Source organism: Chiloscyllium punctatum, chromosome 9 (assembly GCF_047496795.1).
Source record: "Chiloscyllium punctatum isolate Juve2018m chromosome 9, sChiPun1.3, whole genome shotgun sequence".
Classification (NCBI taxonomy): domain Eukaryota; kingdom Metazoa; phylum Chordata; class Chondrichthyes; order Orectolobiformes; family Hemiscylliidae; genus Chiloscyllium; species Chiloscyllium punctatum.
In genome coordinates, this window is record NC_092747.1 from 72,634,328 (window position 1) to 72,646,693 (window position 12,366).

General features: G+C 38.8%; 1 protein-coding gene across 18 annotated transcripts in view; it reads left to right on the forward strand.

The window, feature by feature from the left end:
- Positions 1-12,366, forward strand: part of LOC140481497 (protocadherin Fat 3-like) — a 792,082-nt gene that overhangs the window by 588,667 nt on the left and 191,049 nt on the right. For all 18 annotated transcript variants that reach the window (XM_072577785.1, XM_072577787.1, XM_072577788.1 and 15 more), the window contains one exon: positions 10,866-11,005. In XM_072577785.1, coding sequence (XP_072433886.1) covers positions 10,866-11,005 — 140 coding nt within the window. The remainder of the gene's footprint in view (positions 1-10,865; positions 11,006-12,366) is intronic.

The following is a 12,366-nucleotide window of genomic DNA, read 5'->3' on the forward strand; positions in this document are numbered from 1 at the left end:
CTCTGGATGTAGAGGTACCGGTGTTGAACTGTGGGTGGACAAAGTTTAAAAATCACACAATGCCAGGTTATAGTCCTACAGGTTTATTGGGAAGTACAAGCTTTTGGAGCGCTGTGTTTTGTTAGTAGCTAGTGGGGCAGGATCATAGGACAGAATTTATAGTAAAGCATTTAGTAAATTTTACGATAAATTCTGTGACCTATGATCCTGCCCCACTAGCTACCTGATGAAGGAGCAGTGCTCCAAAAGCTAGTACTTCCAAATAAGCTCATTGGACTATAACCTGGTGTTGCGTGATTTTTATTTATGATACCTTTCATTGTTCCTCATTGACATCTCTGCAAATTTATATCCATTTCTTGGTCTGTTATAAGATTAGACTACCATGATGCATTGGGTACAACCTTTCCACCATCAATTGCCCACAAAATCAGTGTAACAGTTTCTAAAGTCCCAACACCATGATGATGACTACCAGATTATTCCCAAAAATGATACCTATATAATTCTGTTCACTTGGAATGGGGGTATGCTATTGCCCACACATTATCTGGAAAGGGCCCTTGTGATCTCTATGGCTATTTCTTCCACTGGGAAGTTCTGCAGTGTGCAGGTTAGCTGGATTAGCCATGCTAAATTGCCCTGTAATATCCAGGGTTGCACAAGCTGGGATGCTTTTCAGAGGATCGGTGCAGACTTGATGGGGCAAATGGCTTCTATCTGTTCTACAAGGATTACATAATTTTATGAATGTGGTCCTCGGGAGTGAGACCCACTGCTGAGGGCGCTTGATAAGGACTTATCTACTGAGGTAGTGTGGGCTGAGGTTAGGAACAGGAAAGGAGAGGTCATCCTGTTGTGACTTTTCTATAGGCTGCTGAAAAGTTCCAGAGATGTAGAGGAAAGAATTGTAAAGATGATCCTGGATAAGAGTGAAAGTAAAAGAGTAGTTTTTACAGGGGATTTAACTTTTCAAAAATTGACTGGAAATGCTATAGCTGGATATTTTAGATGGGTCAGTTTTTCTCCAGCTTTGCAAGTGCAGGAGAGTTTCCTGACACAGTATGTAGATGGGCCAACAAGAAGCAAGGCCACATTGGATTTGATACTGGCTAATGAACCAGGTCAGGTGTTAGATTTGGAGGTAGGTGAGCACTTTTGTGATAGTGACCACAATTTGATTATTAGGAGAAAGTGTGGACTGCAAATGCTGGGAATCAGACTCAAGAGTGTGATGTTGGAAAAGCACAGCAGGTCAGGTAGCATCCGAGGAGCAGGGGAGTCGCCGTTTCGAGCATAAGCCCTTTATCAGTATTCACACTGGAAAAAGACAATTTTGTTGAGGACAATACTAAGATACAAGGTAAAAACAATGACTGCAGATGCTGGAAACCAGATTCTGGATTCAGGAATGATGAAGGGATTTTGCCCGAAATGTCGATTTTGAAGCTACTTGGATGCTGCCTGAACTTCTGTGCTCTTCCAGCACCACTAATCCAGAATACTAAGATACAGGCTATTAGACTAGAGGTATTGAGTTTCATGAAGAGGAGGTGTTAGCAATTCTGAAAAGTGTGGGATGGGATTTATCCTAGGATTCTCTGGGAAGCCAGGGAGGAGATTACAGAGCCTTTGCAATTGATCTTTGTCATAATTGTCTACAGGAATAGTGCCGGAAGACTGGAGGATAGCAAATGTTGTCCCCTTGTTCAAGAAAGGAAGTAAAGACAACCCTGGTAATTGTAGACCAGTGAGCCTTCCTTCGGCTGTGGGTAAAGTTTTAGAAAGGATTGTAAGAGATAAGAATAATTCAATTCGGAATAGTCAACATGGTTTTGTAAAGGGTAAGTCATGCCTCACCAGCCTTATTGAGTTTTTTGAGAAGGTGACCAAGCAGGTGGATGAGGATAAAGCGGTTGATGTGATGTATATGGATTTCAGTAAAGGGTGTGATAAGTTCCTCATGGTAGGCTATTGCAGAAAATACGGACGCTGGGATTGATGGTGATTTAGCGGTTTGGATCAGAAATTGCCTAGCTATAAAAGAAAGAGGAAGGTGATTGATGTGAAATGTTCATCCTGGAGTTCAGTTACTAGTGGTGTACCGCAAGGATCCCTTTTGGGGCTAATGCTGTTTGTCATTTTTATAAGTGACCTGGATGAGGCCGCAGAAGGATGGGTTAGTAAATTTGCGGGCGACAATAAGGTCAGTGGAGTTGGTGGACTACTGCATTCGCTGCTCACAGTGTGATGTCTTCTGTATTGGCAAAGATGTTGCAGATTACAGCAGGACATAGATAAGCATCAGAGCTGGGCTGAGAAGTGGCAAGGAGTTTAATGCAGAAAAGTGTGAGGTGACTCACTTCGGAAGGAGCAACAGGAATGCAGAGGACTGGGATAATGGTAAGATTCTTGATATACTAGATGAACAGAGAGATCTCTGTGTTCATGTACATGATCCCTGAAAGTTTCCACCAAGGTTGATAGAACTGTTAAGGCGTACAGTGTGTTAGCTTTTATTGGTAGAGGGAGAGAGTTTCAGAACCATGCATGGTGTCATGTTGCAGCTGTATAAAACTCTGGTGTGGCCGCACTTGGAGTATTGTGTACAGTTCTGGTCGCCGCATTATAGGAAGGGTATGGAAGCACTGGAAAGGGTATAGAGGAGATTTACTGGGATATTGTCTTGTATGGAGGGAAGATCTTATGAGAAAAGGCTGAGGGACTTGAGGCTGTTTTCCTTAGAGAGAAGAAGGTTAAGACGTGACTTAATAGAGATATACAAGAGGGTTAGAAAGGGTGGACTGTGAGAGCCTTTTTTTCTTCAAATGGTGATGGCTAGAATGAGGGGACAGCTTTAAACTGAGGGGTGATAGATATAAGACAGATGTTAGAGGTAGTTTCTTTACTCGGAGAGTAGAAGGGTATGAAACGCCCTCGCAAACTTTAACAGCATTTAAATGGTCATTGAATAAACATGGATAATAATGGAATAGTGTAGGTTATATGGGCTTCGGATTGGTTTCACAGGTCAGCGCAACATCAAGGATTGAAGGACCTGTACTTCGCTGAAATGTTCTATGTACCTCCAATGATCTCCCCCTCATGTGCCTTTTGTGTGCATCTCTGCTGCAAGGAAAGAAATAGGCTGATGAGGTAGTAGGGGATGCATGGTGAATAGATTCACCTTCAGGAGATTGAATTAGAATTGGCTATTTGGCAAATGTATCCATTAGCACTGGGAACTGCACTATTGACCACACCTCCAAGATTGAGTATATAGTTTGCATGTTGTGTACTGTAATTCAAGTTGGTGAGTGGGGAGGTGGTACACCCGGTAGACAAATGTCTTGCTCACCTTCAGAAAATGTAAAAGTTCACTGAGTTTGTGTAATAGTGAGGGGATGGCTTCTTGTGGTCTGCTGTATCATTGGTGGGTATAAAGCTTCATGGTATCACAGTTTGTATACCAGGGTGATGTGTTGACCCTGTGTGGCAATGGTGTAAGTGACAGCCACATCCTTGACGTAAGGCTGCTATTAGCCAGTGTATCGCTTAGTCTCTGGTTTCCTATCTTGATATTGGAAGGAATGTTTGAGGAGCTGTAAAATGGAGGTCTGAGTGCGGGGCAGCACCTCCGCTGGGCTATTGTGCCCATTTGTGCAGCTGTGTTGTGACCTGCTGCAGCTTTAGTTGGTAGAATGTAGCCATATGTAGGGGAAAGCAGCAACAGTCCAATGGATGCAGATGCTGGAGATCAGAGTCAAAAAGTGTGGCGATGGAAAAGCATAACTAGTCAGGCAGCATCTGTGGAGCAGGGCAGTCGGCATTTTGAGCATAAGCATTCCTAATGAAGAGCTTATGCTCGAAACATCGACTCACTTGCTCCTTAGATGCTGCCTGACCAGCTGTGCTTGTCTAGCACGACACATTTTTACCCAAACAACCTCACAGCCTGCTTCCTGTAAACACTCTATTCCATTCTACCAGTTCTTCCATCTCTGTTGCATTTGTTTTTTGATGAGGGATTCTCTGAAATGCCAACTTTGACAACTCTCTGAAACGTCCACCAACCACCTCAACCAAGGTTTCCCCCGCACCATTAATGGTCGGGTCCTCAATTGGTTCCGACTTATCGCCTGCACTTTGGCCCTCAACTCCCTGTGTTCCCTCCCACAACACTGAATAGGGTTCCCCTTTCCCTTACCTACCATCCCACCAACATCCACATCCAGAGGATCACTCGCTACCATTTCCATCACCTCCAGCAAGATGCCACCGCCAGGCACACATTCCCCTTCCCTTCCTTGTCACCCTTCCACAGGGACTGTTCCCTTGGGACAGCTTGATCCATTCTTCTTCCAACACATTCCACTGCCCGATGGCATCTACCCCTGTAACTGCAGAAGATGTAACGCCTGTTCATTTACCTCCTCGCCCCCTCAATATCCAAGGGCCCAAGCACACCTTTTAGATGAAGCAGCACTTTACCTGCATCTCTCACAATCTAGTCAACTGCATTCGCTACTCACAATGTGATGTCTTCTACATTGTGGAAATGAAGTGTAGACTGGGTGAGCACTTCCCAGGACGTGCCTGCATTCTGTCTGCAAAGAAAGACCCTGAGCTTCCAGTTGCCTGCCACTTCAATATACCACCCTGTTCGCTGACCAATGTCTGTGTCTCAGACTTGCTGTAGCACTCCAATGAAGCTCAGCACCAGTTGGAAGAACGCACATCATTTTCCTCTTGGGAACCCTGCTATTCACCCTCCGCGGCAGATCATTATTCCCCCTTTGTCCAACTGTTCTTCTCTCTCTTTAGAGGGTATCCCCACCTATCATTCACCCCCCCCCCCCCACCCCCCAATCATTCACACTCCCCCCAATAATTCTCAGCTACTGTCAGTTCTGAGGATGGGTCACTCGACCCAAAATGTTCACTCTGATTTCTCTCAACAGATGCTGCCAGACTGGCTGAGCTTATTCAGCAATTTCTACTTTTGTCCCCAGAAATGACACCCCTTCACCAATTTTTAGTAAAAATCAGTCCAATGTCTGAACCCAAATTTGGGTCTGTTGTGTATCATTTTTCCCTGGAAAACAAAAGCTTCCTTATAACCAACAGATCTCCATTCTGTTAATCAGGCTTAATTTAAAGATATGACTGAAGAGTAAAATGAATTTCTGGAATTCATAATCTATCTGGTTCACCAATCTTGTAGTGATAGACATAAGATGATCAGGAAATTGAAGGCTTTAGCTCAATGGTAGTTCTCCCACCTGAGTCAGTGGATTGCTTGAATACTGCAGAAAAAAAAAGGACAAAATCTGCACTGACATTTCAATGTGGGAATACACAATGATAACACTTCCAACATTCAGATACAGCATTAAATCAAGGTCCATTGTACCTTCTCTGGTGGACAGAAAAATATCCAAGAAACAAGCCTGCACTCACCCCAGCAAATTAATGCCTCCATCAACATTGTTAAACAGATTTTTGATAGTTTATCTCCTCAGTTTTTGTCTGGTCTGGCAGTGCACAAGAAGGTCTACATATTTTCCTACTTTATAATGGTAAGTCCATATCTGAAGTAATTCATTGGCTATGAAATATTTGAGAACATGCAAACCCTGAAGATACACTATTGAATTGCACTTTCTTTGTTTTTCTGCAAGACATGTAATGGTAAGTTCTATACTTCCCTTGGTCTCAATAGGGAACCTTGCTCATAAAGAGTGCAGAATTAACTCATTTAGAGAATGAAATTGGAGTATTATTGAGATTTTTTTGAATATATTTATTAACCATACTTTTTGTTTTGATTTCCCCCCCACCCCTTCTGCTTTTTACTGCTGCTTGTTAAGTCTGATTACATAGCTTGTAGTTGAAAGGAATGGTTGCACTGATATTTTGCCACTTTTACGACAAGTAGCCACTTTAAAGGAGGTGTTTCTCACCATTTGGAAAGGATGTACCTTTTTAATTTCCATTCCTTCAGAGAACCAGTGCATGCTTCATCTGTGTCTTTCTAATTAAAAACAGAAATTGCTTGAAAACACTCAATAGGTCTCGCTGCATCTGTTGGGAGAAAGTAGAATTAGCGTTTCAGTTTCAGTGACCTTTTTGCAGAATTCCCTGAGTTCAGAGTTTTCTAGCAATGTTTGTTTTGGTTCTGATTTCCAGCATCCTCAGGTTTTTGGTTTATTTTCTTTCTGATCAAAGTTATTTAAGATGGAAGTTGGATGATAGGTTTCTCAAGTCTCCCTTTGACATTAAATGATAATACTTAGTACTACCCCATAAAGTTCTAATTTGAAAAGAAATCAAGATAACATAACAAAACTATCTTACTTGACACAAAAATGATTAAGACCTTTATGATTTGCGCCTGTGTGGTGTGTTGTAAAGACATCATAGATTTAATTTGATAATATATGTCCTCTTGAAATACCTCTGCATACTTAAGACTAATGCAATGATGTACAGATACATGTGTAAATGACTTGAAGACAGAGTTACAGAAAGCCTCTCAATTACTCTGCATTCCATTTAAATATGACAGGACAGTACAATGTTTTCACTTTCACTTTTTACAAAGCAAAAAGTTAAAAATGTTTAACTTGGCACACCACGGCATCTATATTAATAACAAGATATAGATAAGAAAAAAATTTAAATTTAAGACAAAGCCCATCTTAGTTCAATTCAAAGCTCCTGGATTCAGGGGAAAAGACAGAATAACTTGTATATACAATTTATGCACAAGATGAAGGTTCTACTGAGTTTGCCATTGCTGTTCAAAATCTGTCATTTCTTTCCTCTAACTACAACTACATCCCACATCATACCCTCCACTGCCAGCCTGATCATAGCATAGTCCCAACCAAAAATATCTTTTAAAAGCCCAAAGAACAATGGATGCTGTAAACCAGAGACAAAAAATAGAAACTAGTTGAAAAGCTCAGCAGGTGTGGCAGCATCTGTGGAGAGAAATCAGAGTTAATGTATCTGGTCAAGTGACCCTTCCTCAGAACCCAACTAAATTAGAACTAAAAATATCTTTTTGATTTCTTGTGGTGTTTTTAATGGTCTGCATGTGGCATTAACAAGTTATTTTTGTTTGAAGCTAGTAATCAAAGAAAGTTCAGATCTATATTTTGGCATAGTGGCTGTTTCGCTGCAACAGTTGTTTTTACATTATTCCTGTCTAGAAAATGTGCTTTCCAGTGTAGTGTTTTTATCATAAGTCAAAAACAATGTTTAGGATTCACTCATCTCATGCAACAAAGATTATTATTACTTATATCAGATTGCTTTAACTTAACTGAAATATCTGGCAATGCTTGAAAATATCGTTATTAGGTTTTTCTTTAGTTTGAACTTGGTCTGTGTTTTTTATTTGATTTAATTGTACTTTAAAATAGTTTTTAATTTGATTTTTTTAGTTGTTCTATTTGAAAAATGTATTTCAAAAAGCGTTATTTAGCAATATCAACTTGAAGTTGCACTGGCCATATTTAACCCACTTCCTCCATCCCAAAATAAACATAACTCAGCAAGCTTATTTAATCAATAGTGCAACTGCATTGTTCAACAAAATCCCATGTTCAGTCCCCTTGTGTGTAGCTCTCAGCAAGGGAACGATAAGAACATTAATGTTGGTTTAAATGCTCTTGGGTAAGGGTTAATTACTATCTAGTTGTCCCAATGGAACATTCATATGTGAATATTGGGTTAGCATGAGACTGAGCTTTGTGATTTAAGCTATTGACCAATTCACTGGCACTCACAGTCGAAGCTCATGCATGAATAATGAGAGCTGGGAAAGGTGCTCAAAAGGGGGAGAAAATGGTGAAGAAGGAAATAATTATATTTAAACAGTTAGATAGTGAAAACCTTTGACCTATAAATCTTTAATATTGTGAGATGGTTATTTTTATAGAATTCATTTTTTTTTATTGATTGCTGTCAATAATTTAAACTGACTGAGTCCAGAGTAGTGAATTATCTTGTAATTTCAGTTCTGCCTATTTCTGCACTACCAGCTTGCCCGACTGAGTTGAACCAACCTCTATTTCACATCAGAAATTATTTCCATATTTCATCTTACATTGCAGTGTAAAATTAGATATCTAGGTGAGGCTATCTTTCACCTCACTACAAATAGCATATGTAACTAGATAATGAAAGTTGCTAACAACAATTTACGTTTGTATTGCTATAAGACCATAAGTCATAAAAGCAGAAAAAGATCATTTAGCTCATCAAATCTGCTCTACCATTGGTTGAGTTCATGGGTGATCTGATAACTCTCAACTCCACTTATTCCCATAATCTTTGATTCCATTGCTGATTAAAAGTATGTCTACCTTGGTCTGTTTCTACTTGAATGATCTAAAGGCACAAATGGAAATACATGAGTTTAATCTAATTGCCATTACAGAAACATGGCTGCATAGTAGCCAGGTCTGAGAACGGAATATTCAAAAATATCAAGCATTTAGGATGGACAGGCAAAAAGATGGGGTTACATTGCTAATGGGAAATGGCATTAGTTCATTAGTAGGGAAGGATCTCCTATGGTTTTTCCAACGTGTGGAATTTTTGAGTGGAGCTAGGAAACAGCAGTGGGCAGTAGGCTCTGGTTGTAATTATTTACAGACAAACAGTGGTGATAGTGTGGGCATGCTATTAATCAGGAAATGAGAGAATCATGTAGCATGGGCAAAACAATTGTCATGGGTGATTGACTTCAACTTGAGAAGGAGACCATAAATCACCCCAAGTTAGAAATCTAAGGGACTAGGAGAATGAGGAGCTGAAATAAGTTCGTGTTAATAAGAAAATTATATGAAGAAATTAATACTACCAAAGATTGATAAATCACAAAGAAATGATGGTCTATATCCCAACGTGTTGAAGGACCTGGCTACCGATAATCAGGATATTAACATTATCTTTAAAAATTTTGTAGTTTCTGGAAGGATTCCTACAGATTAGAAGATAAGAAATGTAACCCGATTGTTTAAGAAGGGAGTAAGAAAGAAGAGAGGGAACCAGAGACTTGTTAGCCTTACATCAATATTAGAGAAAATGTTAGAATTCGTTATAAAAGATGGGATAAATTGACACTTGGATAATAATGATCTGATTGGAAATAGCATGGATTTTCAAATGGGAAATTGTGTTTGATAAATTGTTGGATTTTTTTGAAAATATTATTAATAAAATTGGTAAAGGACAGCCAATGGTTGTTGTATACTTAGATTTTCAAAAGACTTTTCATAAAATCCCTCTCAGGAAGCTAGTTGGAAAATTTAAAGCAAATGGGATTGGAGGCATGGACCAATGATAGGCAACAGGTAGAAAATAGAGTATGAATAAATTAGTCATTCTCGCGTTGGCAGTCTGCAAATAGTTGGGAACCACAATTGGTACTTGGTACTAGCTCTTCACAATATCTCAATGATTTGGAGGAGGGGAGCTAGTAAAATATTTCCAAATTTGCAGAAGATATTAAGCTAAGTGAAATGTGTTGTAAGGAAGTTGTAAAGTGGCTTCAGGAATGTTTGACCAGGCTTAGTGAATGAGTAAGAACACAGCAGATAGAATATAATGTGTAAACCTGTGAATTTATCCATTTTTGTAGGAAGAACAGATGTGCAGAGAGTTTATTAAATGGTGAGCATTTGGAAAATGTAGATGTGTAATTACTAATGTCAACTGTGCCTGTATTTTCTGAAGCTTTGAAAAATGACACAAGATTTAATTAAAACTTACAATACTTAATGAGTTAGACAGAGTAGATGTAAGAAAGATGCTCTCCCTGGCTGAGGAATCTAGAACAGGGGGCACTATTTAAAAATATGAGATGCCACTTAGGTCCAAGATGAGGAGGAATTACTCAAAAGGTTGTGACTCTTTAAAATTCTCTGCCCAGTGTGTTGTAGAAACTTAGACTTGAATATGTTGAAAATCATAGAATCCCTAAAGTGCAGAAAGAAGTCATTTCTGCACCAATGCTCTTAAACTGCATCCCACTCAGATACACTCCTCTACTCCTGTTCCTACTTTCCTATCTTGAATTTATTTAACAATCCAGCTTTGGCAGCCCATAGCGGTATAGAATTCCACCTGTTCACTGTCTTCTAAAAGAAATAAGTCCTTTTATGTCTGTATTTATGTCTGTCCTTACTCTGAGATTATTGTCTCTGTTCCTCGACCATCCCACTAGAGGAAACAACCTTTTTTCATATGCCCTGTCAAACCCTTTAAGACTTTTATTCTGACAATAATTACATAAATCCAATCCAGAGCACTAGAAAAATAATTTGCATGAAATCGCACTTTTTTAGTCTTTCAGTTTGAATATTCCTCGACTCTTTATATTTTGAATATTGAAGTATGAAATACATCTCAATTTGCTGATTTTGACTTGCCATACAGCAAAAGTTGAAACTGAGTTTGTGATAGCCATTACTAATTTAACACACTACATTAAGAGCAATATCAGTGAGTCATTACTGGTAAATTGTGAAGGTTTAATTCTCTGGCAAAGATTGACATGTGTTTATATATTTGTAACTGATATTTCAATTCTTTTTCTCTTTGTCTTGATATACCTACTTTGGAATTCGAAGTGTCGAGAATCTGTATTTAAAAAAACTTGGGACTACTGCAAAACTCAGGACTGTTTGTTGTGATTATAAAATAATCTTTGAGATCATTACTATCCACATGGTGAACATAAAATTTAGATTTTAGAACTCAAAGCTGAGGTGATTAAAGTGATTTTGTCTTTTTCAGTCTGTTATCTTGAGACTGACTGCATAGTTCTTATTTTATGTTGTACCTTGCAGGTGGAAATTATGAAAGTGTGTTCGAAATAGAGAAGGGTGTCGGTACACTTGTTATCGCAAAGCCACTGGATTCTGAGCATAGGGCCACATATAATATGACTGTGGAAGTCACAGATGGAACAAACTCAGCTACCACACAGGTAAATCAGACAGGGTGTATGAATCCAAAGTGCACTGCAAATGATGATGCTCAGGTTCATATTTCCTGGTGTTTTAATAATATGTCCTTGTGTAATAAAATGTTCAGTAATGATGAAAGCCATATCACATTATTTGTTTCTGCTGTCTTAAAAATTGTTGTCAGTTTAGCTGTTTGGGATTCTCATTTAGCATCATTAGCAGAACCGTTGGAATTAATTTTTTTTTCATAGGTGAGGAAAATACTTTGGTCTTAGACTGATGTTTTCATTTCTTGTTTCTGAATTGCTTATTGAACATAACTTTTTATATGTGTATGGCTGTAATATTTATAATATGAATTGCACAGTGAAAATTATAGCACTTGACATAGCTGCACAGCATTTGTCAAAACGTAACAACAAGCAGAAAACTTTCTAGGATAGTCCCTTGAAAAGTTAACTATGGCAGACTAGTGGTTTTATTTCTCTGGATTAACAAATTTAAGATTGTAGCCTGAATCATCATAGGAATAAGAAAAGAGGTGCAAATGATGGTTAAGACCAAATTCTGAGCTTCTCACCCCTATTTCAAGGTTCTCTACTTTTCCCAGGGGGGCTTTTCTAAGAGTGCAGGCTCACTCAGTCCATGAGCCTACACCTATACTCTTGACCAAGCTTCATTCTTAACTGAGAGTCCTGAAATCCAGAGGAGTGTTGAAATATTACTCAGTTTAAACATTACTCAGCTTTGATTCTGTGATCTATTTTGTTAATTCTAGAATGTTTATATAAGATAGAGCAGTTTCAAGTGCTTGAAGTTTCTGTTATTGATGCTTGAATGTAACAACAGGAGGAAAACTCCATACGTAGTCCATTGAAAAGGTCGAGAATATTCACACTTCTATTTGCCTGAGGTTTTAAAAACAGTTCATTTTTATAAATAAAGTGAAACATTATGAATGAATGACTATCTTTTAGTAGCTTTTTGTACATCCTCCTGTTATCATAAGTGGTCTTGTGGTGTAGTGTCCCCACCTCTGAGTTTTTGTCCTACAGCAGAACCTGGCAATGTAATGTACATTTGTAATCTGACCAAACAGGTTGATTGTCAGCATGTAATTCCTTCCAATATGCCTTCTCCCAGTTTCTTGCCTCAATGTTTAATTCCTATTACTGTTCACTTGGGTGGGACATAAATGGTTCACTTTGTGAGTGATTGGGTCATGTGCCTCATTGCCACACCCTCAAGCTTACTTCTGTAGGGGCCAAGTGATTGTCTTCACTTCTAATTTGTAATTCTATTTTATATGATCAAAAGCTGAGTAAGAATAGGAGAGACCCTGAGTTGCCAAATCATATAACGTAAGGAATTTTGCAGACAA